Source organism: Dendrobates tinctorius, unplaced genomic scaffold, assembly GCF_039654945.1.
Source record: "Dendrobates tinctorius isolate UK_male_01 unplaced genomic scaffold, ASM3965494v1 ptg000162l, whole genome shotgun sequence".
In the NCBI taxonomy this organism is placed as follows: Eukaryota; Metazoa; Chordata; class Amphibia; order Anura; family Dendrobatidae; genus Dendrobates; species Dendrobates tinctorius.
The window spans coordinates 14335372-14358377 of NW_027361829.1; the positions used below are offsets into that span (position 1 = coordinate 14335372).

The 23006-nt window shown below is 42.6% G+C and overlaps 1 protein-coding gene across 2 annotated transcripts in view; it reads right to left on the reverse strand.

The window, feature by feature from the left end:
* Positions 1 to 23006, reverse strand: part of TNS3 (tensin 3) — a 557580-nt gene that overhangs the window by 193948 nt on the left and 340626 nt on the right. For both annotated transcript variants that reach the window (XM_073549862.1, XM_073549863.1), the window contains exons 15-17: positions 18442 to 18571; positions 17480 to 17545; positions 8362 to 8466 (exon numbers count right to left, since the gene is read on the reverse strand). In XM_073549862.1, coding sequence (XP_073405963.1) covers positions 8362 to 8466; positions 17480 to 17545; positions 18442 to 18571 — 301 coding nt within the window. The remainder of the gene's footprint in view (positions 1 to 8361; positions 8467 to 17479; positions 17546 to 18441; positions 18572 to 23006) is intronic.

Here is a 23006-nt window from a genome sequence, read left to right on the forward strand (position 1 = left end):
TTAAGTGAAAAATTTATTGTAGTACAATGTGAACCTCAGACATTTAATCATTTTTATGATCCAATAATCAAGATATTTAGATAGAACAGAATATATATTGGTGTACTACCCGGTTTTCATTCTTTTTGGTACAGATACGATATGGATAGACAGATATGAATAAATGGATAGATAGAGCAGATTTCTAATCTGCTTTTGCTATTGAAAACATTATCTATGAGCTCAAAAACCTTTCAGGTGATGCAGTTTTTTAAAAAGATGATCAGCTTTTGCAGCTGAAAAACGTATCCTCAAAAAACACAGGAAAAACGCTGTGTGTGAATATAGCCTTAGATCAGGAACATAACAGCCATTTATAGGACATTTCATAACTTTCCCAAACTCCTATGAAAAAATATTCAGCATATTCTGCATTGAATTACTGTACCCAATTTATTATATATTTTAGGAGTCGGAGTCGGTCCATTTTATACCGACTCCAACTCCGACTCCACCAAAATGAGCACCGACTCCGACTCCACGACTCCGACTCCACAGCCCTGGTCATAAACCAATGTTTAAGCGCACGGCAGGGTCCGGAAGGGAAGGAGCACCATTTGACTTTTTGAATGGAAAATTAGCTCCAATCGTTATCGGACACCATGTCGCGTTTGGAGAGCCCCTGTGTACCTAAACATAGGAGCTCCCCCACAAGTGACCCCATTTTGGAAACTAGACCCCCTAAGAACTTATCTAGATGCATAGTGAGCACTTTGAACCCCCAAGTGCTTCACAAAAGTTTATAACACAGAGCAGTGAAAATAAAAAATAATTTTTTTTCTTCAAAAATGAATTTTAGCATACTATTTTTAATTTTCACAAGGCTAACAGGAGAAATTGGACCACAAAAGTTGTTGTCCAGTTTGTCATGAGTACGCTGGTACCCCATATGTGGGGGGGAACCACTGTTTGGGCACACGGCAGGGCTCAGAAGGGAAGGCGCGCCATTTGACTTTTTGAAATGCAAATTACTTCTAATCGTTAGCGGACACCATGTCGTGTTTGGAGAGCCCCTGTGTGCCTAAACATTGGAGCTCCCCCACAATTGACCCCATTTTGGAAACTAGACCCCCTAAGGAACTTATCTAGATGCATAGTGAGCACTTTGAACCCCCAAGTGCTTCACAAAAGTTTATAACGCAGAGCCGTGAAAATAAAAAAAATTTTTTCCTTAAAAAAAAATGATTTTTAGCCAGCAATTTTTTTTCCACAAGGGCAGCAGAATAAATTGGACCCCAAAAGTTGTTGTCCAGTTTGTCCTGAGTACGCTGGTACCTCATATGTGGGTGGGTGCCACTGTTTAGGTACACGTCGGGGCTCGGAAGGGAAGTAGTGACATTATGAAATGCTGACTTTGATGGAATGGTCTGCGGGCATCATGTAACATTTGCAGAGCCCCTGTTGTACTTAAACTGTGGAACCCCCCCACAAGTGACCCCATTTTGGAAACTAGACCCCCCAAGGAACTTATCTAGATGTGTGGTGAGCATCTTGAACCCCCAAGCGCGTCACAGAAGTTTATAATGCAAAGCTGTGAAAATAAAAAATAATTTTTTTTCCTAAAAAAAATGATTTTCAGCCAGCAATTTTTTATTTTCACAGGGGTAGCAGGAAAAATTGGACCCAAAAGTTGTTGTACAGTTTGTCCTGAGTACGCTGGTGCCCCATATATGGGGGGGAACCATTGTTTGGGCACACGTAAGGGCTCGGAATGGAAGTAGTGACGTTTTGAAATGCAGACTTTGATAGAATGGTCTGCGGTCATCGTTACGTTTGCAGAGCCCCTGATGTACCTAAACAATTGAAACCCCCCACAAGTGACCCCATTTTGGAAACTAGACCTCCCAAGGAACTTATCTAGATGCCTGGTGAGCACATTGAACCCCCAAGTGCTTCACAGAAGTTTATAACGCAGAGACGTGAAAATTAAAAAAAAAAAAAATTTCCACAAAAATATTTTTTTAGCCACCAATTTTTTATTTTCCCAAGGGTACCAGGAGAAATTAGACCCCCAAAGTTGTTGTGCAATTTTTCCTGAGTACGCTGATACCCCAGATGTTGGGGTAAACCACTGTTTGGGCACACGTCGGGGCTTGGAAGGGAGGGAGCACCGTTTAACTTTTTGAATGCAAAATTGGCTGGAATCAATGGTCGCACCATGTCGCGCTTGGAGGCCCCTGATGTGCCTAAACAGTGGAAACCCCACAATTCTAACTTCAACCCTAACCCCAACACACCCCTAACCACAGCCCTAACCCCAACACATCCCTAACCCTAATCCCAACCCTAACCATAACCCTAACCACAAGCCTAACACTAATTCCAACCCTAACCCTAATTCTAACCCTAATTCCAATCCTAACCCTAATTCCAACCCTAACCCTAATTCCAACCCTAACCCTAATTCCAACCCTAACCCTAACCCTCTTTCCAACCCTAACCCTCTTTCAAACCCTAACCCTAATGGAAAAATAAAAATAATTTCTTTATTTTATTAGTTGATCCTGCCTATGGGGGTGATAAACGGGGGGTTTATTTACTTTTCATTCTATTTTGATCACTGTGAGAGTTTATCACAGTGATCAAAATGAATGAATGGAAATTGCAGCCGGCGGGCGCACTGCGCATGCGCCCGCCATTTTCCAATATGGCGGCGCCCATGGTCCAGGACCGCAGGACACCGGGAGCCATAACGGCACTCGGTGAGTACCGGGGGGTGGGAGAGGGGGCGATCAGAAGATGGGGGGGCTTCAAAGTCATGACGCCACATAGGCGTCATTGATCAGATTTGCAACAGTTTTCAAGACGCCTATGTGGCATCATTGGTCGTGAAGGGCTTAAGGCCCTTTTACATTTAGCGATGCACCAGCGATCTGACCGGCGATCCGACCCGGTCAGGATCGCAGGTGCATCGCTAAATTATCGCTAGTGAGCTTTCATACAGAAAGATCTCACAGCGATGCAGCAGCGACGCAGCGCACGATACTCACCTTTCACACACAGCGATCCAGACGTCCTCCCGCCCGCCTCCACGCGTCGCTCGTCTCACACAGCAGGAAGCCCAGCAGGAAGCTGACGACGAGAAATGGAGCCGCCCAATCTCGCGCGATCAGCGATGGACAGCGGGGGAGCCGGTCGGAGGTAAGTATCACACATAGCGATATCGCTAGCAATATCGCTATAACGTCACAAAACCGGTGACGTTTTAGCGATATTGCTAGCGATAGCGCTATGTGTAAAACCCCCTTTAAACAACTGTAACGACCTTTCTTTTAAATCAGACAGTAAGAGTATCTCTCTTACAAAGATTATCAGTAGAGGAGGTGCAATACAGTTTGAGGGACCAAGTCCATCAGACATCCACGGTTATTATTTGGAATTGCTAACCTGGTTTGCCATCACATTGCAACAATGATGTCATGCCAGATTGTCTAATCAAAAGAAGAGCTGCAGGTGCAGTCAAGCAAGTGGCGGTTCTTATGGCTCTCATTCAGTAGCAATACTTCACGGACATGATTGATGGACCAGGTTCCTGTGAATTCAGTCACACTGACTCTAGTAATCAAGAGTAGATTCTTTTAACTGATTCCAGTACTAATGCCATAAACCAAAAGGGGTCTGAACAACCCAATCCCATATAATTCAAGCAGGAGAGTATAGCTATCAGAGTTTATAAAATAATACTATTTTCTATTAGTCTGACCAAGAGACTTAGCTCTCTCACATCAACTTCAGTAAGTGTGAGAATAATATTGAATGTCGGGGAGGTGGGGACAGCTGGACCTTTAGGTGATAGTCAAGGTGGTTGTGTTTAATAAAAGGGGTTGTCCAGTTGGGACATCCTGCTTTAATTACAAGTCGCCATCTTATATTCAACAATGGATGCATCTTTCTGTTTGTAGCCAGGTTGGGCGACGCCTGATCTGTGTGGCGACGGAGTTAGCGCATACTGCACTACGGCGCCATTTTATTAAAGCCACTGTGTACGAGCGTATACAAATTGCTGCTGGATATTGCAGGATGTGTATGCGTTGACTCTGGCACCACATTATTTAAGAATTGGAGTACAACGACGAGAGAGAGAGAGAGGGAGAGAGGGAGAGAGAGAGAGACAGAGTTTTTTTGTCCGGCACCCAGAAAAAAAACCTTGCAAGCTCAGTTTTGAAATCTTTGAGGATGGTGACGGACAGCAACTTTTGGCGGATCCGCAAAAAAAACGGATGCAACGGACGGCAATCCGTCACAATCCGCCAGTAATGGAAGTCAATGGGGAAAAAAAACGGATCCTCAAAAGAAAATTGAGGATCCGTTTTTTTCAAAACCTGGCGGATTGTGACTGATTGTAAAAAACTGAAGTGTGAAAGAGGCCTTAAATAAAATGGTGCCGGAGTCAACGCATGCACATCCTGCGATAGCTATGTCCATACCGCGATCTCCAGCGCCATTTTATTGAAGACACTGTGTAAATGTACCAATAGAAATGCTCGCCACCCGGGCAGAAAACAGGTTCAATAGCTAGTTTATTATATTCATAAGTTAATTTTATTCTGCATACTCGGCAAATCTTTTTGCTTTACACTGCTGACAAAAAAACCTGTCTAAAAAGTCAATGTATTCAATAAGCTCTTTCACAACACAATTTAGACAGGATTTATCCCTATACTTTTCTTTATTCAACCTCTGCTTTGGCAGCTCCTAACGACTGGTGCCAAATGTGGATTGGAATCTTGTTATTCAAAGTTGTAATCTCCTTGGTCTCATGTTTATACATGCAATTAAGATAGAGTCAACCATCCATCACATTCTGATCATTCTTACATGAAGCATATAAACAAACATAGGATAAATTATAGAGGTAGTGCATAGGTAACAAGAAACCTCTCGGCAAAGTGAGACACAATACAAGAGCAAAGGAGGAAAAGAATACTGCTGTACATAACCAAAGGGTGTGTAATGGGTTTAACCTAAAGACAGTTCTTACAACTGCCATGGGGTCCACGGCTGACTTTACTCTGGGGTTCACGGTATTAAGAAGAGGGGAAGCAGCTCCACTACTCAGACAACCCTTTCGGAATTCCTGTGTTTTCCTACAGTAAAATAATAACACTTATACTCACCTCTGATGCAAATCCATGTCAGCACTGGCTCTCCCGGGAATAACAATGTCAATGCGCCAATCAGCACTGGCTTCATTATCCTCTGGTAAGGATGTAATTCCCTGTCGTTGCTCTCTCACTTCCTACGGATGTCATGATTTGTCTGAAGAAGTAGAGAGTGAAGCCAGCACTGATTGGCTGCAAGGATGGCATGACATAATGTCCCACAATCCCTGAGAGGGCCAGTGCCAACACATGTGGAATGGCACCTGAGGCGAGTATAAGGTCACATTCCCACCTTCAATGTTTGGTCAGTATTCGTAAGTCAAAATCAGGAGTGGAACAGAGGAAAAGTACAACAGAAAAGCGTACTGATTCTGCATTTTTCATACACTCCTGATTTTTCCTTACAAATACTGTAAAATACTGACCAAATACTGAACGTATGATTGTGGCCTGTGTGTTTTTATTATACTGGGGGGAAACATAAGAATTCAGAAAGTGTTACCTGAGCAGTGGACAACCCCTTTAAAGAGTGGATGATTTTTATTTATTTTTTTTACTCATTTTCTAAAAGCCATAACTTTTTTTTTCTGCTGACAGGTCTTGTTTTTTGTGGGACATGTTGCAGTTTTGATTGACACCATACCTTTTACTACACAATGTACAATGAGAAACACACAATGTACACAATGCCACACAATGTACAAAATGAGAACTAAAATCCAAGCGTGGTGAAATTGCAGAAAAAAGAAAACGTAACTGACGTTTCCCATGTAGTTTACATCTTATTTTAACAGCGTTCAACATATGGTAAAAATAATTTGGTATTTGTATTGTCTACTTCAATACAGCTACAAGAAAAACCAAACCTGTCCGGTTTTAATATTATTTTAGTGGTGAAAATACATTTTGATCACTTGTTATTGCATTTTTTTGAGGAGTTGAAGTGAGGAAAAAACACAATTCTGGTGTTTCAATTTTTTTCTCTTCAGAGTTTTTACTCATTTGGTTAATTTTATATATTGATAGATAAGACTTATGGATGAGGAGATACCAAATATGCTGATTTTCTCTATATCTTTACTTTTAATTAAAGAATAGGGTGGATGATTGAATATATATATATATATATAACACTGAATCATTTATATACTGCAATACAATTGTATTGCAGTATATAGTAAAAATTACGGTTTCCTATTAGGCCTAGTCGCAGGCTGGGTTTCAACGAAGCATAATCATTGCAGACATGGCAATATTCAGGAAACCCCCCAACTACCAAGGCAACACATTGGACTGTCACAATTGCATCTGCTCAAACACTTTAAAGGGAGCAGAGAGCCTGTCATGTTCAAAAATGCTATTAACCTGCAGCTATGGAGATAATCTGCAGGTTAATAGCGTTCTGAACCTGCCTGGCGCCTGCACCGAGAGCCCCGCTGCCGGGAGGAAATGAATTTTATTCCATGGCATGCTCAAACTTTCAATCACGGGGAATTACAGCCGGCTGTCGGTCAGTGCTGGGGGCATGGTTACAGCTGCTGCTCTCTATGTACTGAGCGGTGAAGCCACACCAGCCTACCCAGATGACGGAGTCAGAAGCTCCCAGGAGAAATAAAGTTAATTTACTTCAGAACATTCAGACCTCTATTAACCTGCAGATTAACCGCATAACTGCAAGATAATAGCGTTTTTTTACATGAGAGGTTCCCTTTAAATGCCGCGGGAAGAGATTAAGGAACTAACAGCAATGGGCAGAGTACGATTCCATTTGCTGCTCTGCCTCTGATCCATACATCCACTCCCGACTTGAGGCAAACATGTACAGGAAGAGGTTAAAGGTAATCTTTCAGAATGATACAGTATTGCTGTATAGGTCATAGTGCATCAATTAAAATGATACCTGTTAGAATGTGCTAGAGTAACACTTTGAAGGCACACGCAAATTAGTCAGTAAGTGCATGCAGGGTGTGCTGATGTACTCACAGTGCACGTACAGGTTAACGCACTGGTACACTGGGTTAATAAAGGTATTCTTGTTCACCGTGTTATGTTGTACAAGGACTTCGCTCCAGTAATAAAATCATCCTGACAGACTCCTTTTAATAAAGCTTACCGTATCTCTAAAGGTATGTGCACACATTAAGTATTTGCTGCACACATTTCTGCATTTGTATAAAAAAAAAACACTCGTTTTTGCTTGCACTTTTGATAATTTTTTTTATGTGTTTTTTTTTTTACGATTCATTGGGGTATGTTTCCACGTGGCGTATTCTGAGCGCTTTGGACGCAGCAAACACCCACCCAAAGCGCTGCCCCCTTTTGTACGCGGGTGATTCTGCATGTGTTCATTGAACCAGTGAACAGTGGAGTATCTCTGTAAGATAAATAGACAGGCTGCGGTCCAGACAGACGAGCCGCATGTTCACATACACAGGTTTGCCACCTGTGTCTTTGTACGCATAGTGGATATGGGATTTCATAAAATCCCATCCACTATACTGTAACATCTGGATGCTGCGTACAGCCGCAGCAAATACTGAACGTGGAAACATACCTTTAGAGTGGGTGAAAAATGCTGAAAGTATTGACATGCTGCAGATATGAAATTGCAGCAAGAAAAATAAGTATCGGTAACATGTGCATTAGCTTTTAGAAATCTCATTCACCTTTGCTAGGACTGTAACATGCTGCTTTTTACACAATGTCCAGAAAAAAACGCAATATGTGAACATGCCTTAATGGCATATGGGCAGAAGAGAAGAGTCCTCATACTTGAGACCCCCTTTATGAGTTAATGTGGAAAGCACATAGTAGCTTTCTCTCTCATAAACTGCCTTTGATTTGGATGAGACAAAATACTTAGTTACACCTACAATGGCCGCTGCAGGGCAATGAGCAGCTAAATGCATCTTCCCCTCGAAAAACTAGCTGTAATACTTCAAATATGGTTTCACTACTATGCACAAGAAAAACAAAGTATGAAACCCATATCTCCCACTGGTATTGTGACAGGTTAAAACTCCTATAGGGGCAAGGAATGTACATGTTTCACCTACATTCATGATGCTCACTTCTTCAAAGAAAGAGTAGACAACCAAGATGACCAACAAAACACATCCATACAAGTCTGTATATAACAGTAATGAATGTTATGATTAGTAAGTCTAAGGAACATTTCCAGGTTACTCTATTATTCAGTAGTACAGGTTTTCATACTAACCTTCTCCATTCAGACTTGTATTTTCATAGGAATCCCAGCGTATCAAAGGATCACAAGTATTGTAGTCAATGGTTATTCCTTGATTGTTCTGAAGGTTGTCAGAGCCTGTAAAAAAGGTTTACTTTGTGTGTGAGAAGTAAAGTACAATGCAAAGGAAATTCAGAACTCCATGGTGACCATTCAGATGAATGGATGCCCACCTTAATATACTGACTGCAAATTTCAAAAACTGACCGTCACATCCAAGCATAGGCATAGTGTGAACAGGTGCTTAACCTAGAGTCACCAACTCATGCACATTCATTCAAACAAAAAAGGAAGCACACTGTAGTGCCATAACATGCAAACACAAAAAATGAAAAATGAATTGCATTGCTGTATTAGAAGTATGAAAAATTGAGAAAGTTTAGTACATAAAATGGCCAAGTTATGTGTACCTGGAAGCCACGGTAAGGCATTTCTTGTTTTCCAGGACCCTATCTATGCCAATCCTCACTAAGACTGAAAGCTCCATTTGAATGGGAACCTATGAAAAATCCACTGTTTAGACTGAAGTCTATATCTCTGTGGAGGGGAAGCGCCCCTGCTTTGATTAAAAACGCCTGCGGCTAACAGGTGGAGTGCTCAGTCAGAAGGTAAATGAATACAAATTTCAAAAACTGACCGTCACATCCAAGCATAAGCACAGTGTGAAGAGGTGCTTAACCTAGAGTGTGCTTCCTTTTTTGTTTGAATTTAATATACTGACTGGTTACGTGTACCAATATGTTCCGACTAATACATGGGGCTAGTCATGACCAGCGGAATAGCCTCCTTGACATCGATATACTAAAGCAAGTCTCAATGACACAGCCTCTTTCATTTTAACAGTTGCACCATGGTCACTGCAGACTATGTTTCATGTTAGGAAAATCAAAATGTACTAAAAAAATGTCATTTAAGTAGATTAAGCTTTGGAGACATATAAATTGCCATAGCCTCGGACAAGTAATACCGTATAAACTCGAGTATAAGCTGACCCCCCTAATTTTGCCCAAAAAAAAATGCAGCAGCTACTGGTAAATTTCAAAAATAAAAATGGATACCAATAAAAGTAAAATTAATTGAGACATGAGTAGGATAAATGTTTTTGAATAGCGATATTGAATCAGGAGCCCCATATAATGCTCTATACAGTTCATGATGGGCCCCATAAGATGCTCCATACAAAATACACCCCATATAATGCTGCACAAAGGTTAATAATGGCCCCATAAGATGTTCCCTAGAATAATATGCGCCATATGCTGCTCCATAAAGGTTATGGCCCCATAAGATGCTGCATAGATTATGCTGCCCCACAAGATGCTCCATAGATTATGCCCCCATATCCTGCCCCCATAAGATGCTCCATAGATTATGCCCCCATATGCTGCTCTATGGATTATGCCCCCATATGCTGCTCCATAGAATATGCCCCCATATGCTGCTCCATATATTATGCCCCCATATGCTGCTCCATATATTATGCCCCCATAAGATGCTCCATAGATTATGCCCCCATATGCTATGCTGCTCCATTGATTATGCCCCCTTATGCTGTTCCATATATTATGCCCCCATAAGATGCTCCATATATCATGCCCCCACATGTTGTCCCCATATGCTGCTCCACATATCATGCCCCCATATGCTGCTCCATATATCATGCCCCCATATGCTGCTCCACATATCATGCCCCCATATGCTGCTCCATATATCATGCCCCCATATGCTGCTCCATATATCATGCCCCCATATGCTGCAGCCATAAGATGCTCCATATATTATACCCCCATATGCTGCTCCATAGATTATGCCCCCATATGTTGCTCCATAAATTATGCCCCCATATGCTGCCCCATAAGATTCTCCATATGCTGCTCCACATATCATGCCCCCACATGCTGCTCCATATATCATGCCCCCATATGCTGCCCCCATAAGATGCTCCATACATTATGGCCCCATATGCTGCCGCTGCAAATAAAAATAAAAAAATGACATGACATACTCACCTCTCCATCGCTGAGTGCCAGGTGCCGGTGTTGCTGCTGCCTCAGGACCCGGCACCTGAGACATTCACCTGTCCTGCGTCCATCGCTGCTCGCCGGCCGCCGCTGTCTGCCACGTCATCTGTTAGTTTCGTTCAGGCAGCAGAGGGCACGGTGCACACTAACCATGTCACCACGCCCTCTGCTGTCTGAATGTCACTGACAACTGAGAAGAGTACACATCAGACAGCAGCAAGCACCGATGGACCGGGGACAGGTGAATATAGCCTATACTTACCCCGTCCTAGCTCGGTCTCTGCAGTCCCGTTCTCTCACAGTCTCCCTTCCTGCCTTCAGCGGTCACGTGGTACCGTTCATTAAAATCATAAATATGTGCATATTCATGAGTTTAATGAGCGGTACCATGTGACCGCTGAAGGAAGGAACGGAGACCATGGAGAAGCGGGGGCTGCGGAGACCGCACCAGGGGGGTAAGTATGATCTGTGACACCCCCGCTCCCCCTGCCTCGCCGACCTCCCAGGTATATGACTCGAATATAAGCCAAGAGGGAGACTTTCAGCCCCCAAAAAATGGGCTGAAAATCTCGGCTTATATTCGAGTATATACGGTACATTATTATTTATCTTTAAGTTTTAAGATCATATTCTAAAGGGAATGGATTAAAGACTTTTTTGGATATGTTTTTTCTTTCCCTTTTTATGGTACTCTTGAAATTTGAAACCAAGCTTATATTTCATTTGGAAAAGTGGATACAAAGGTGAGTTAATTGACACATTTTTCTGTTTCAGCATAAATGAGTACACCCTGTTTGAAAAGTAAGATTTTAATCAGTGTCTTAATGAATACAAAATTAATCTCCATTTTTTTTAACTCCCATCATAAAAGTAACCGTAATAATATCTTTTCATTACAAAATCTTCAGTTTAAATTAAATTATTTGATGCAAAAATGAATACACCCAACATCAAAATCTACTACATCTAGCATTTTGATTATCAACACAAAAGACTGAGCAAACAAGAAGAAAATATTAGAGAGACACACTCCGAAACTAATCTACCAACCAACTAATGAAAACAAGTGCACACAAAGGTCTCATAAAAACTAATAATTTATTAAATATACTTAAAAAAGATTTAAGTACAAAAGACATAAATATACCAAAACAGAATGTTTCTAGAAGTGGCACCAGTAACATGTACAAAGTAAGAGATGTAAAGTAACACAACAGATTCCAAATAGGACAAAGAACCCCATCTACGTAATAATTCAAGCCAATTAACAAGTGTTATGACTGGTACTAAATAGTTTAGTGAAAAAATGCATAAAGTAAGTACTTACACAAAAGACGATATGTCAGTGAAAAGGTTCCCTGATGAAGCCTCTGGGTGAAACGTGCGATGGGGCAGCTGGACCAGGATGCATGTGCCAGACCCCTCCCCCTCTTTTCACTAACATACCATCTTTTGTGTAAGTACTTACCTCATGCATTTTTTAATAAACGATTTAGTACCAGTTATGACACTTGTTAGTTGACTTCAATTATTACGTAGATGGGGTTCTTTGTGCTATTTGAAATCTGTCGTGTTATGTTATATCTCTGTACATGGTACTGGTACCACTTCTAGAAACATTCTGTTTTGGTATATGTAAAACTTTTACATCTAGCATTTTGTATGACATCCATGATTTTTTAACTCCTTTACCCCGAAGTCTGTTTTCACCTTCCTGACCAGGCTATCTTTTTTCAATTATGACCACTGTCACTTTATAAGGCCATAACTCTGGAAGGCTTCAATAGATCCCAGTGATTCCGAGATTGTACTTCACAATAGTGGTAACGTTTCTTTGCTATGACTTGAGTTGATTTGTAAAAAAAAAAAAAATTGGAAATTTGGCAAAAATTTTGAAAATGTAGCAATTTTTGAACTTTGAATTTTTATGCCCTTAAATCAGCGAGATATGTCACATAAAATAGTTAATAAATAAACATTTCCCACATATCTACTTTACATCAGCACAAATTTGTAAACAAGATTTTTTTTTGGTTAGGAAGTTATAAGGGTTAAAAGTTGGCCAGCGATTTCTCATTTTTTCAACAAAATTTACAAAACTTATTTTTCTGGGACCACCTCACAATTGAAGTCACTTTGAGGGGTCTATATGACAGAAACTACCCAAAAGTGACAAAATTCTAGAAACTGCACCCCTCATGGTACTCAAAAAACCACATTCAAGAAGTTTATTAACACTTCAGGTGCTTCACAGGAGCTGAAGCAACGTGGAAGGAAAAAATGAACATGTAACTATTTAGTCACAAAAATTATCTTTCAGCAATGATTTTTTTTATTTTCACAAGGGTAAAAAACGAAAATGGACCGCAAAGATGTTGCGCAATTTCTCCTGAGTACGCCGATAGCCCATATGTGGAGGAAAACCACTGTTTAGGCGCACGTCAAGGCTCGGAAGGAGCACCTTTTGACTTTTTGAACGCAATATTGTCTGGAATTAAGAGCAGACGTGATGTCGCATTTGGAGAGCCCCTGATGTGCCCAAACATTGGAAAACCCTGAAAAGTAACCCCATTTTGGAAACTAGACTCTTCAAGGAACATATGTAGCTATGTGGTGAGCACTTTGAACCTCCAGGTGCTTCACAAAAGTTTATAACGTAGAGATGTGAAAATAAAAAAATCTAATTTTTTTCCCAAAAAATTATCTTTTTAGCAACGATTTTTTTTATTTTCACAAAAGTAAAAGGAGAAAATGGACTGCTAAAGTTGATTTGCAAATTCTCCTGAGTACGCCGATACCCCATATGTCGGGGAAAATCACTGTTTAGGCGCACGGCAGGGCTCGGAATGAAAGAAGTGACGTTGTGGATTGCAGACATTGATGGAATGGTCTGTGGGCATTATGTTGCATTTGCAGAGCCCCTGATGTGCCTTAACTGTGGAAATCTCCCACATGTGACCCCATTTTGGAAACTAAACCCCTAGAGGAATTTATCTAGAAGCATAGTTTTATAATAATGATTATAATGCTTTTGGTTTTACTGGTGTATGAATTTATAATGTAGTGTTATGTGTAAGATGTGTGGGGTACATCAGAATATAAAAGTGTGTTGTGTCAGGGTAAAAACAAATTTTATTAATTTGTGGACGAGTGGTACAATTTGAATCAATTCTTAATGCAAAGGCCAGGTTTCTCAGGGCAGGCTTCACAATGGTAAGTTGTGCCCTTTTGGATTCCCCTCTTGGAGCACTCTCGTCCTTTCCTCGCTGTTTGGGGAACCTCTCCTGGGAAATAATGACCTGGGACAATATGGGCACTATTAGTTTCATAAGTTCTGGGACCCTCACCTCCCTGAGTGCCAAACATTGGGGCCTTGATGACTTCCTCCTGAAACTGAAGGAAGGTCCCAGTACTCCCTGCAGATCGGACCAGCACAAAAGCATTGTACAATGCCAACTGTACAATGTGCACTGCCAATTTTTGTACCACACTTTGGCTTTTCACATGGCACAGTATGGTTGTAGGACCTGATCTGAGAGATCTACACCCCATGTACCGATTGTAAGGATTGTAATCCAAGACACAATCTGGCTTTGGGACTTGTGTTGTGGAACCACAAACAGTGACAAAGGAGCTGTTGTCAAGGTGTATGGTGGTCAAGATAAGGTCAAGATAAGGACATCCCTTTTGCTACTGCTGTGATCACATACGAGTCACACGGCACACAGCACAGCAGGCGATCTGCAGGAGGATCACTCCGAAGCAGCAGCAGGAGATCGCAGGGAGGATCGCATTGGCCACCAATGGATTCTTTACTCAGGTGACAGAGAAGCTAGAAAACCGCTCTGCACGTCAAATCTGAGACAACGATACATCCAGGGGGTTGATCGCTATTTTAGATGACCCTTTGGCGCTGATTGATCAGACACTATTTTTCAGCCAATCAGTGCCAAAGGGGTTAAAGGGAACCTGTCACCTCCTTTTTCAGCTATGAGCTGCAGCCACTGCCTTTCGGGGCTTATCTACACTATTCTAGAATGCTGTAGATAAACCCCCAAACTAACCTGGAAAAAAAGAAAAACAAGTTTTATTATACTCACCCGAGGGCGTTTCGGTCCGATGGGCGTCGCAGGCCCGGCGCCTCCCATCTTCATACGATGTCGTCATCTTCCTTGCTTCGTGTCTCTGGGCCCCTCTGACCTTTCCCGGTGCCTGCGCACTGCAGTACTTGGCTCTGCCCTCAACATGGCAGTCCAGTACGCCTGCACAGGAGCCACGACACGAAGCAAGGAAGATGACGACATCATATGAAGATGGGAAGCGCCGGACAGGACCTGCGACGCCCATCGGACCGGACCGTCCCCGGGTAAGTATAATAAAACTTGTTTTTCCTCACTTTCAGGTTAGATTGAGGGCTTATCTACAGCATTCTAGAATGGTGTAGATAAGCCCCAAAAGGCAGTGACCGCAGCTCATAGCTGAAAAGGGAGGTAACAGATTCCCTTTAATCAGGTGATGCGACCTCGTGATCACCCCACCCTTTATGACGGCTGTGATTGGTGCTGTGTCACACAGCACTGATGACAGCATGTCACATGATTTTGTTTATTTTTGCTTAACTTTATTGACATATTGCTGTGATTGGCTGGTATGGCGCATGTCGGGAAGGGGTTAAGGACAGAACAAAATCTGCTAAGTATGGAATGAACAAGTTAGTGATATAATGCAACATCTATCTTTCTCTATTTTTAAGAACAACCTCTTTCAGATGGAGGGTGATGCTCAACTTGTCTCTTCAGAATTCCCCATACATGTTCGATTGTGTTCAGATCAGAAGAAATACTTGGCCACTGGATCACTTTCACCCTGTTCTTCCTCAGAAATGCAACAGTGGCCTAAGCTGTTTGCTTTGGATCATTGGCATGTTGGAAAGGTCTACCAAGGGCAGCAAAGATGGGAGCATCTTCTTTTTAAATATAGAGCAGTACATCTGTGAAATCTTGAAACCATCAATGAAATGTAGTTCCATGACACTAGAAGCACTGATGCAGCCCCAGATAAGGACATTGCCACCATCATGTCTCACTGCAGGGGCACCATGCATTTAGAAAAAATTGCATGTCTACAAAGGGCATGGCATAATGGTAGCATCTTCTGTTTCATAAAGCAGTGTCCTTATTTAGAGCTGCATAAGTGCTCATGGTGTCAGGAAGCAACATTTCATTGATGGCATCATGAATACATAGATGTATTGCTCTACAAAAGAGAAGATGCTACCACAACTCTGTACCCTTTTTAGACGATAAATTTTCCAACATGACAATGATTCAAAATACACATTTGTTGCATTTCTAAAGAACAGGGTGAAAGTGATTCAGTGACCAAGTTTGTCTCCTGTCTGACCCTAAACACACACCTATAAGGAATTCTGGGGACACAAGTTGAGCATCACTCAATCCACCATCCAGGCTCTAAAAGAGGTCATTCTTGAAGAATGGACACAGACAGATGTTGCAATACATTCAAACAAAAAAGGAAGCACACTGTAGCGCCAGAACATGCAAATATGAAATATGAAAAATGAATTGCATTACTGCATTAGAAGTATGAAAAATTGAGAAAGTTTAGCGCATAAAATGGCCAATTTATGTGTACCTGGAAGCCACGGTAAGGCATTTCTCGTTTTCCAGGACCCTAACCTAATGCCAATCCTCACTTAGACTAAAGTCTTCATCTGAATGGGAAACTATGTAAATCCTCTCCTTAGACTGAAATCTATATCTCTGTGGACAGGTGGTGGCCCTGCTTTGATTAAAAACATCCAAGCATAAACATAGTGTCAACAGGTGCTTAACCTAGAGTCACCAACTCCTATACATTCAAACAAAAACCTTAACCTGTTCACACTATTGTGGGCACGTGTCAGCTGTTCAAACAAGAAAAAACACTACTATGACAGGTGCCTAGGTAGGTTCCCAAACTGTAAAGTGTTATATGATCAAAAACCCAGCACTCAACTTAAAGATGCAAAAGGTGAACTTTAATGCAGTCCAAGATTGTAGTACATAAATGTTTCAGTTTCATAGACCTTCATCAGTAACAGACTGATTTGGAGTAATAGTATGGGGACCGCTCCTTGTACACCAATATCTGTGTATCTACCCGCATAAGTATTTCAGGCTGGATAAAGCCGTTATGCCCAGGCAAGTACTCGTGCTCTTATGGTGCTGGATGGAGCGTGTATCATCTGCGACGTGGCATCCACCGCTTGTCTTTATGTACTACAATCTTTGACTGCAATAAAGTTCACCTTTTGCATCTTTAAGTTGAGTGCCGGGTTTTTGATCATATAGCTGTTCAAAACAGCTGACATGTCCCAGGAAAGATGTGGGCTCACGGCCGGAGCCCACATCAAAGGGAGGGAGTCCAACATCTGCGTACTATTACGCCCGATGTCGGAAAGGGGTTATCCTTACTTTCAAGTTATGCATTACCAAAAATGTTCTATGAAACTCAGTTTTGTCAAAATTTTGGAAATTGTTCTTGTGTTCAGTAAGATATTAATTAAAATTTCACTTTTCAAAGAGGGTGTACTCATTTATGCTGAGCACTGTAGTTCCTCTTTTGAACACTGAAACATCTTGCTTTTTTTAATGAAAAGGAGATCAGTGCCTCAAAGTAGATTTAAGTTCTTGACTTGTTCTGCAGATACAAAAATAAACTGTACACTTACCAAACACCAACAACACAATAGGACAGGAAACAATATGTAACAATTAGAGACTCATGACAACTTTCTTGGCACATTCAACTTATCGTTTGATTTGTTTATAATAAAATGTATCCGTACATACAATGTATTCTGTTCCTCAACTTCGTGTGATACAATAAGAATAATGAATACAAGATTTTTCATCTTGTTACCTTGGCTATTTGTTTTGCTTGCTATGAAAACTACAACAAAACATGTAAATGCTTCAAGACCTTCAGAGTATTTGGCCGAAGGCCAAAAATATTGCAGAAAAAAAAGCAGGACAAATTCTGATGCAAGTGGAATGAATAATACCTACCAACAATTTTTTCTGGAGTTCCTGAAAACACTAGTTCAATTTTTCCAAATTCCGGAAATCGGTCATCTATTATACATGAGCGATAAAAAGAAATACATTTGATAAAATAACGCATCCAAATAAATGCATCCTGAAAATTTAATTCACATTATCAAACATAAAACAGGATTCCTTGATGTGGTTTTATTAGGAGATGGATGAATCATGTTTGCACAAATTAAAGAACATCTATTACCAAAATGCCTTTTCCCCCTATTTTTGTGCACTCAGATTTAGATTTTAACGCATTATGATCTTCTCAACAAGACATGGGTCCTCATATAGAAGTATGGCTCACACTTTTGAATTTCATCGTTATTGCCTTAAACATGCTCATGAATATTCGTTCAGTTATCTATCTCATCACAGCCTGCCGTCTCCTAACGAAAACCATCACTTGCATACATGCTCAGTTCAGATGTCAAAACGAAAGTGAATTTTCTGGAATACAAGGTACACGGTCTAAATGCCTAGCCCCAACAATTTGCTAATTTTCTGTCTACATAATCAGAGTATAAAATGGAAACACACCCCCATACACTCCTAAAGGGGTTTTCTATTTCGGTAGGGGTCTGACAACCCATACCCAGATCATCCAGCTGGTATCAGCCTTGGCAGCTGCCAGACGTGAGCTGTGTATTAACCAGAAAACCTATTACATAAGAGCTGATCTACCGAACTCAGCAGTGTCAACTAATTATTGTGATGGAGCGGTGATGTTCACTCCTGGAGCTGGTAACAGATGATTGGTAGGGGCACCATATGTATGATTCCTACCAAGCTTATAATAAAGGCCTAGTCTAAGGATTGGTCATCATTATCAGAGTAGTAGAATACATCTGTAACAGCCGTCAGATGACCATTCAGTCACAACTACTCTTCTTGACAAAAACTAAAGCTGTAAATCATGGAAATGAAGTCACCTTTATTTGCATGATCTAGTTCTTCTTTTCCAAAAATTAGTCGATGACTATGAACAGCACCTGAATGAAACTGCAGTCTGAAAATGACATCGCGATTTACAGAACGATATTTCTTGTGGTAACATTTGACCTGTCAAAGTAAAAGAAACAAACTGCAAAATTAAATTGATTCCATGATTCCTCTTTCTTACATACTGTGCATATTAAACAGATTTATGATTAATCAGATCCTACTTGTTTGCTCTGGATTTTAGGAGTGTCATCATAAGAAAATTTCAATTAAAGTATCCAACAGCATGAGTCATCAGAAAAACAAATACAATTACTTTTTCCAAACTGAAAACACCTTTTTTTGGGCAATAAACAACTACGCTTGGAAACATCGATGGAGAGATATAATTTATTGTTATATGGGGTATGATAAGCAGTTTCCTATGTACAGTGAGGAAAAAAGTATTTAAGTCAGCCACCAATGGTGCAAGTTCTCCCACTTAAAAAGATGAGAGAGGCCTGTAATAGACATCATAGGTAGACCACAACTATGAGAGTCAAAATGACAAAACAAATCCAGAAAATCACCTTGTCTGATTTGGCAAGATTTATTTTGCATATTATGGTGGAAAATAGGTATTTGGTCACCTAAAAACATGCAAGATTTCTGCTCTCACAGACCTGTGACTTCTTCTTTAAGAGGCTCATCTGTCCTCCACTCATTGCCTGTAGTAACGGCACCTGTTTGAACTTGTTATCAGTATAAAAGACACCTGTCCACATCTTCAAACAGTCACACCCAAACTCCCCTATGGTGAAGGCCAAAGAGCTGTCGAAGGACACCAGAAACAAAATTGCAGCCCTGCACCAGGCTGGGAAGACTGAATCTGAAATAGGCAAGCAGCTTGGTGTGAGGAAATCAACTGTGGAAGCAATAATAAGAAAATGGAAGACATACAAGATCACTGATAATCTCCCTCGATCTGGGGCTCTACGCAAGATCTCACCTCTTGGGGTCAAAATGATCACAAGAACGATGAGCAAAAATCCCAGAACCACACGGGGGACCTATTGAATGACCTGCATACAGCTGGGACCACAGTAACAAAGGCTACCATCAGTAACACACTAAGCCGCCAGGTTCTCAGATCCTGTAGTGTCAGATGTACCCCCTGCTTAAGCTAGTACATGTCCGGGCCCATCTAAAATTTGCTGCAGAGCATTTGGATTATCCAGAAGAGTGTTGGGAGAATGTCATATGGTCTGATGAAACCAAAGTAGAACTGTTTGGTAGAAACAAAACTCGTCGTGTTTGGAGGAGACAGAATGCTGAGTTGCATCCAAAGAATACCATACCTAATGTGAAGCATGGGGGTGGCAACATTATGCTTTGGGGCGGTTTCTCTGCAAAGGGATTAGGACGACTGATCCATGTACATGAAAGAATGAATGGAGCCATGTATTGTGAGATTTTGAGTGCAAACCTCCTTCCATCAGCAAAGGCATTGAAGAGGAAACGTGGATGGGTCTTTCAGCATGATAATGATCCCAAGCACACCGCCAGGACAACGAAGGAGTGGCTTCATAAAAAGTATATGAAGGTCCTGGAGAGTCCTAGCCAGTCTCCAGATCTCAACCCCATAGAAAAGCCTTGGAGGGATTTGAAAGTCTGTGTTGCCCAGCGACAGGCCCAAAACATTACTGCTCTAGGAGACCTGCATGGAGGAATGGGCCAACATACATACAACAGTGTGTGCCAACCTTTTGAAGACTTACAGAAAACATTGTCCTTTATCATTGCTAACAAAGGATGTATAAAAAAATATTGAGATGAACTTTTGTTAATGACCAAACTGTCATGATCCAGTGTTGGATCTGGCGGTATTAAATGCATTAAGTGAACTTTTTTTCCTTTGGTTCCAAAGTGTGTCGTGATTGCCCCCGGTGGCCATTAGAATCATCACGTGGTGTCGTTCATTCTAAGTTGCCCGGTGGTGGGGAATGGTATCGCACCTTAGGTTTAGGTTAATGTTCACTTAATTATGGATCAGGTGTGACACCCTATAAAGGTGTGCTCAGGGTGTTCAATCACTGCCTGTGATATTGTGAGATTGCTTTCACTTTGAGTTGGAGAGCCTGGAGGAAGGATGGAGCTGGTGAGGAATCCTGCGCAGCTTAGCCAGGGGGGACGTGTTGCAGCTATGGCGTCTGGACGAAGGGCTCGCATGGCGTGGTGGGGTCGCAGTGATGGAGTCAGCGGGAAGTGTCTGCATGGTCTGGTGGAGTGGCTACTATGGAGAGTGGCACTCACCATGTGGGACTTGGCCGCTGAGCTGGACTCAAGCATGCTTGACTTCGTGGCAGAAGCTGAACACTTCCTTGGGACTCTGGTACTAAGCAGCTGCAACTGGTGTCGGACTCTGCTCCAAGGCTGCACTAAGGTGAAGGATCCTGTTATGGTGATGGATCCAGGTGGAGGAGAAGATGCACTCAGGTGGAGGGCTCTGTTGCTAGGAGCGCACGCAACAGAGCAAAGCTAAGTGGTGTTTCCCCTGTATTGTCTCTTTCCTCATGTGTGTTATTAGTGCAGTGGTGGGATTAGTCTCCGCACCGACCCATTCCCTAGTGAGGGTTTAGGGTCAGGGTGAGCAAGGGCGTTAAGGTACGCGTGCGGCGACAGGTGTGGAGCCTGTTTAGGGAATGTCAGGAGTGCAGGGACACTGGCTCTGGGGAGCTTAGGAGGTCTCCATGTCCCCATTCCCTATCGCAGGGCCCACCATTGTTAAAGTTTCCCAGGTTCCCCCTTTATTATTTGATTATTGTATGTATAACGTGTAATACCTAAATTCGCCAGGTGGAGGCGGCGTATCCACCTGCACATGTTATTATTTAAATTCGCCCCACTGGAGGCGGTGTATCCAGGGTCACGTGTGTTATGGGTCCGCCTTGCGGTATCATCTGCGTCCTGACACACGTGACCATGACATTATCACAGGCCATACAGTTTTTTTTTTTCTGGTGAGCTTTGGCCATGTGGAGACCTGTGGTAATTGCTGCCGGGCCTCACTGAGGTGCAGTGAGGAGTGGCAAGGCGTGTTTAAGCCGCTGCAGCAGCAGTTATCAGGGTCTGGGGCCTCTGCTCAGATAACCAGAGAAGCAAAAATGGCGGCTGCGGTCTGGCAAAAGCCCCTAGAGTCGCTGCTGGGGAGCGGGACTTGCTCTCGCACGGGGAGGTACCCAGGCAGGTGGGAGGAATGGTGCCCCACGGAGCTGCCTGGTATTCCCCGAGGTGAAGGGGTACATCCCTGTGGTGAGCAGACTAGGTATGTAGTCGCTGCTGGTGAGTGGGACTTGCTCTTACAGGGGACGCACCCAGGCAGGTGGGAGGAATGGTGCCCCACGGAGCTGCCTGGTATTCCCCGAGGTGAAGGGGTACGTCCCTGTAGTGAGCGGATTGGTGAATAGTCCGCGGGGCTCATGCCAAATCTTCGATGCCGCCCCTCCTGGTCGTGTGGAGGCGACCAGCGAGTATATATATTCCTCCATATTCCTGCGGCTATGGTACTAAAACCCCCTAGAGTCGCTGCTGGGGAGCAGGACTGGTTCATGCAGGCGGGTGCACCCAGGCAGGTGGGAGGAATGGTGCCCCACGGAGCTGCCTGGTATTCCCCGAGGTGAAGGGGTACGCCCCTGTGGTGAACTGACTGGTGTGAGAGTCCGCGGGGTTTTTACACCAAATCTTCATACCATCGAAGAAGCCGCCCTCCTGGTCGTGTGGAGGCGACCAGCGAGAGTATATTTCCTCCATTTCCCCGTCCCCTTCTCCTCCTGGTGTGTGCAGCAGGTGTGCTGCGGGGGAGTAGGGACAAATCTCTACCCTCGCCATTAGCCAACCCTAGGAGGCGCAGTCCTCATAGTGAAAGGGTTGGAGGGTGGTGTCCCTTGGTGAATAGTGGGGGTGTGAGTGTGGTGACACAGGGGGACGCCTCTGTTGTCAAGTCCAGAGTGAGTTCACCAAGTTATGACAAATGTATGTGTGCAATAAACGTTCAGGTCCGGACCTGTGTGTGAACGAGCATGTATGGGTTCCACCAAAATACATCTTGTGGAAATGTGTTGTGGAGTCTGATCAGCTCTGAGCAAACCTACACATACATTAACTCGTTCCCCAGGTCGGCGCTGTGGAGATGAGTGGTGCCTCCAAACGGAACATATATTGCCAATCAGCTGTGTTTGTCATAAACCTGAAGTGTCAGGGAATGGTGGGGTGAACTCAGGGTCTGGGCTTCCCCGCTGTAGGTGTTTTCCTGATGAGGGGTGGTCTTGAGGGTCCTGAGGCCCCTCATTAAGGAGGGGGTACTGTCATGATCCAGTGTTGGATCTGGCGGTATTAAATGCATTAAGTGAACTTTTTTTCCTTTGGTTCCAAAGTGTGTCGTGATTGCCCCCGGTGGCCATTAGAATCATCACGTGGTGTCATTCATTCTAAGTTGCCCGGTGGTGGGGAATGGTATCGCACCTTAGGTTTAGGTTAATGTTCACTTAATTATGGATCAGGTGTGACACCCTATAAA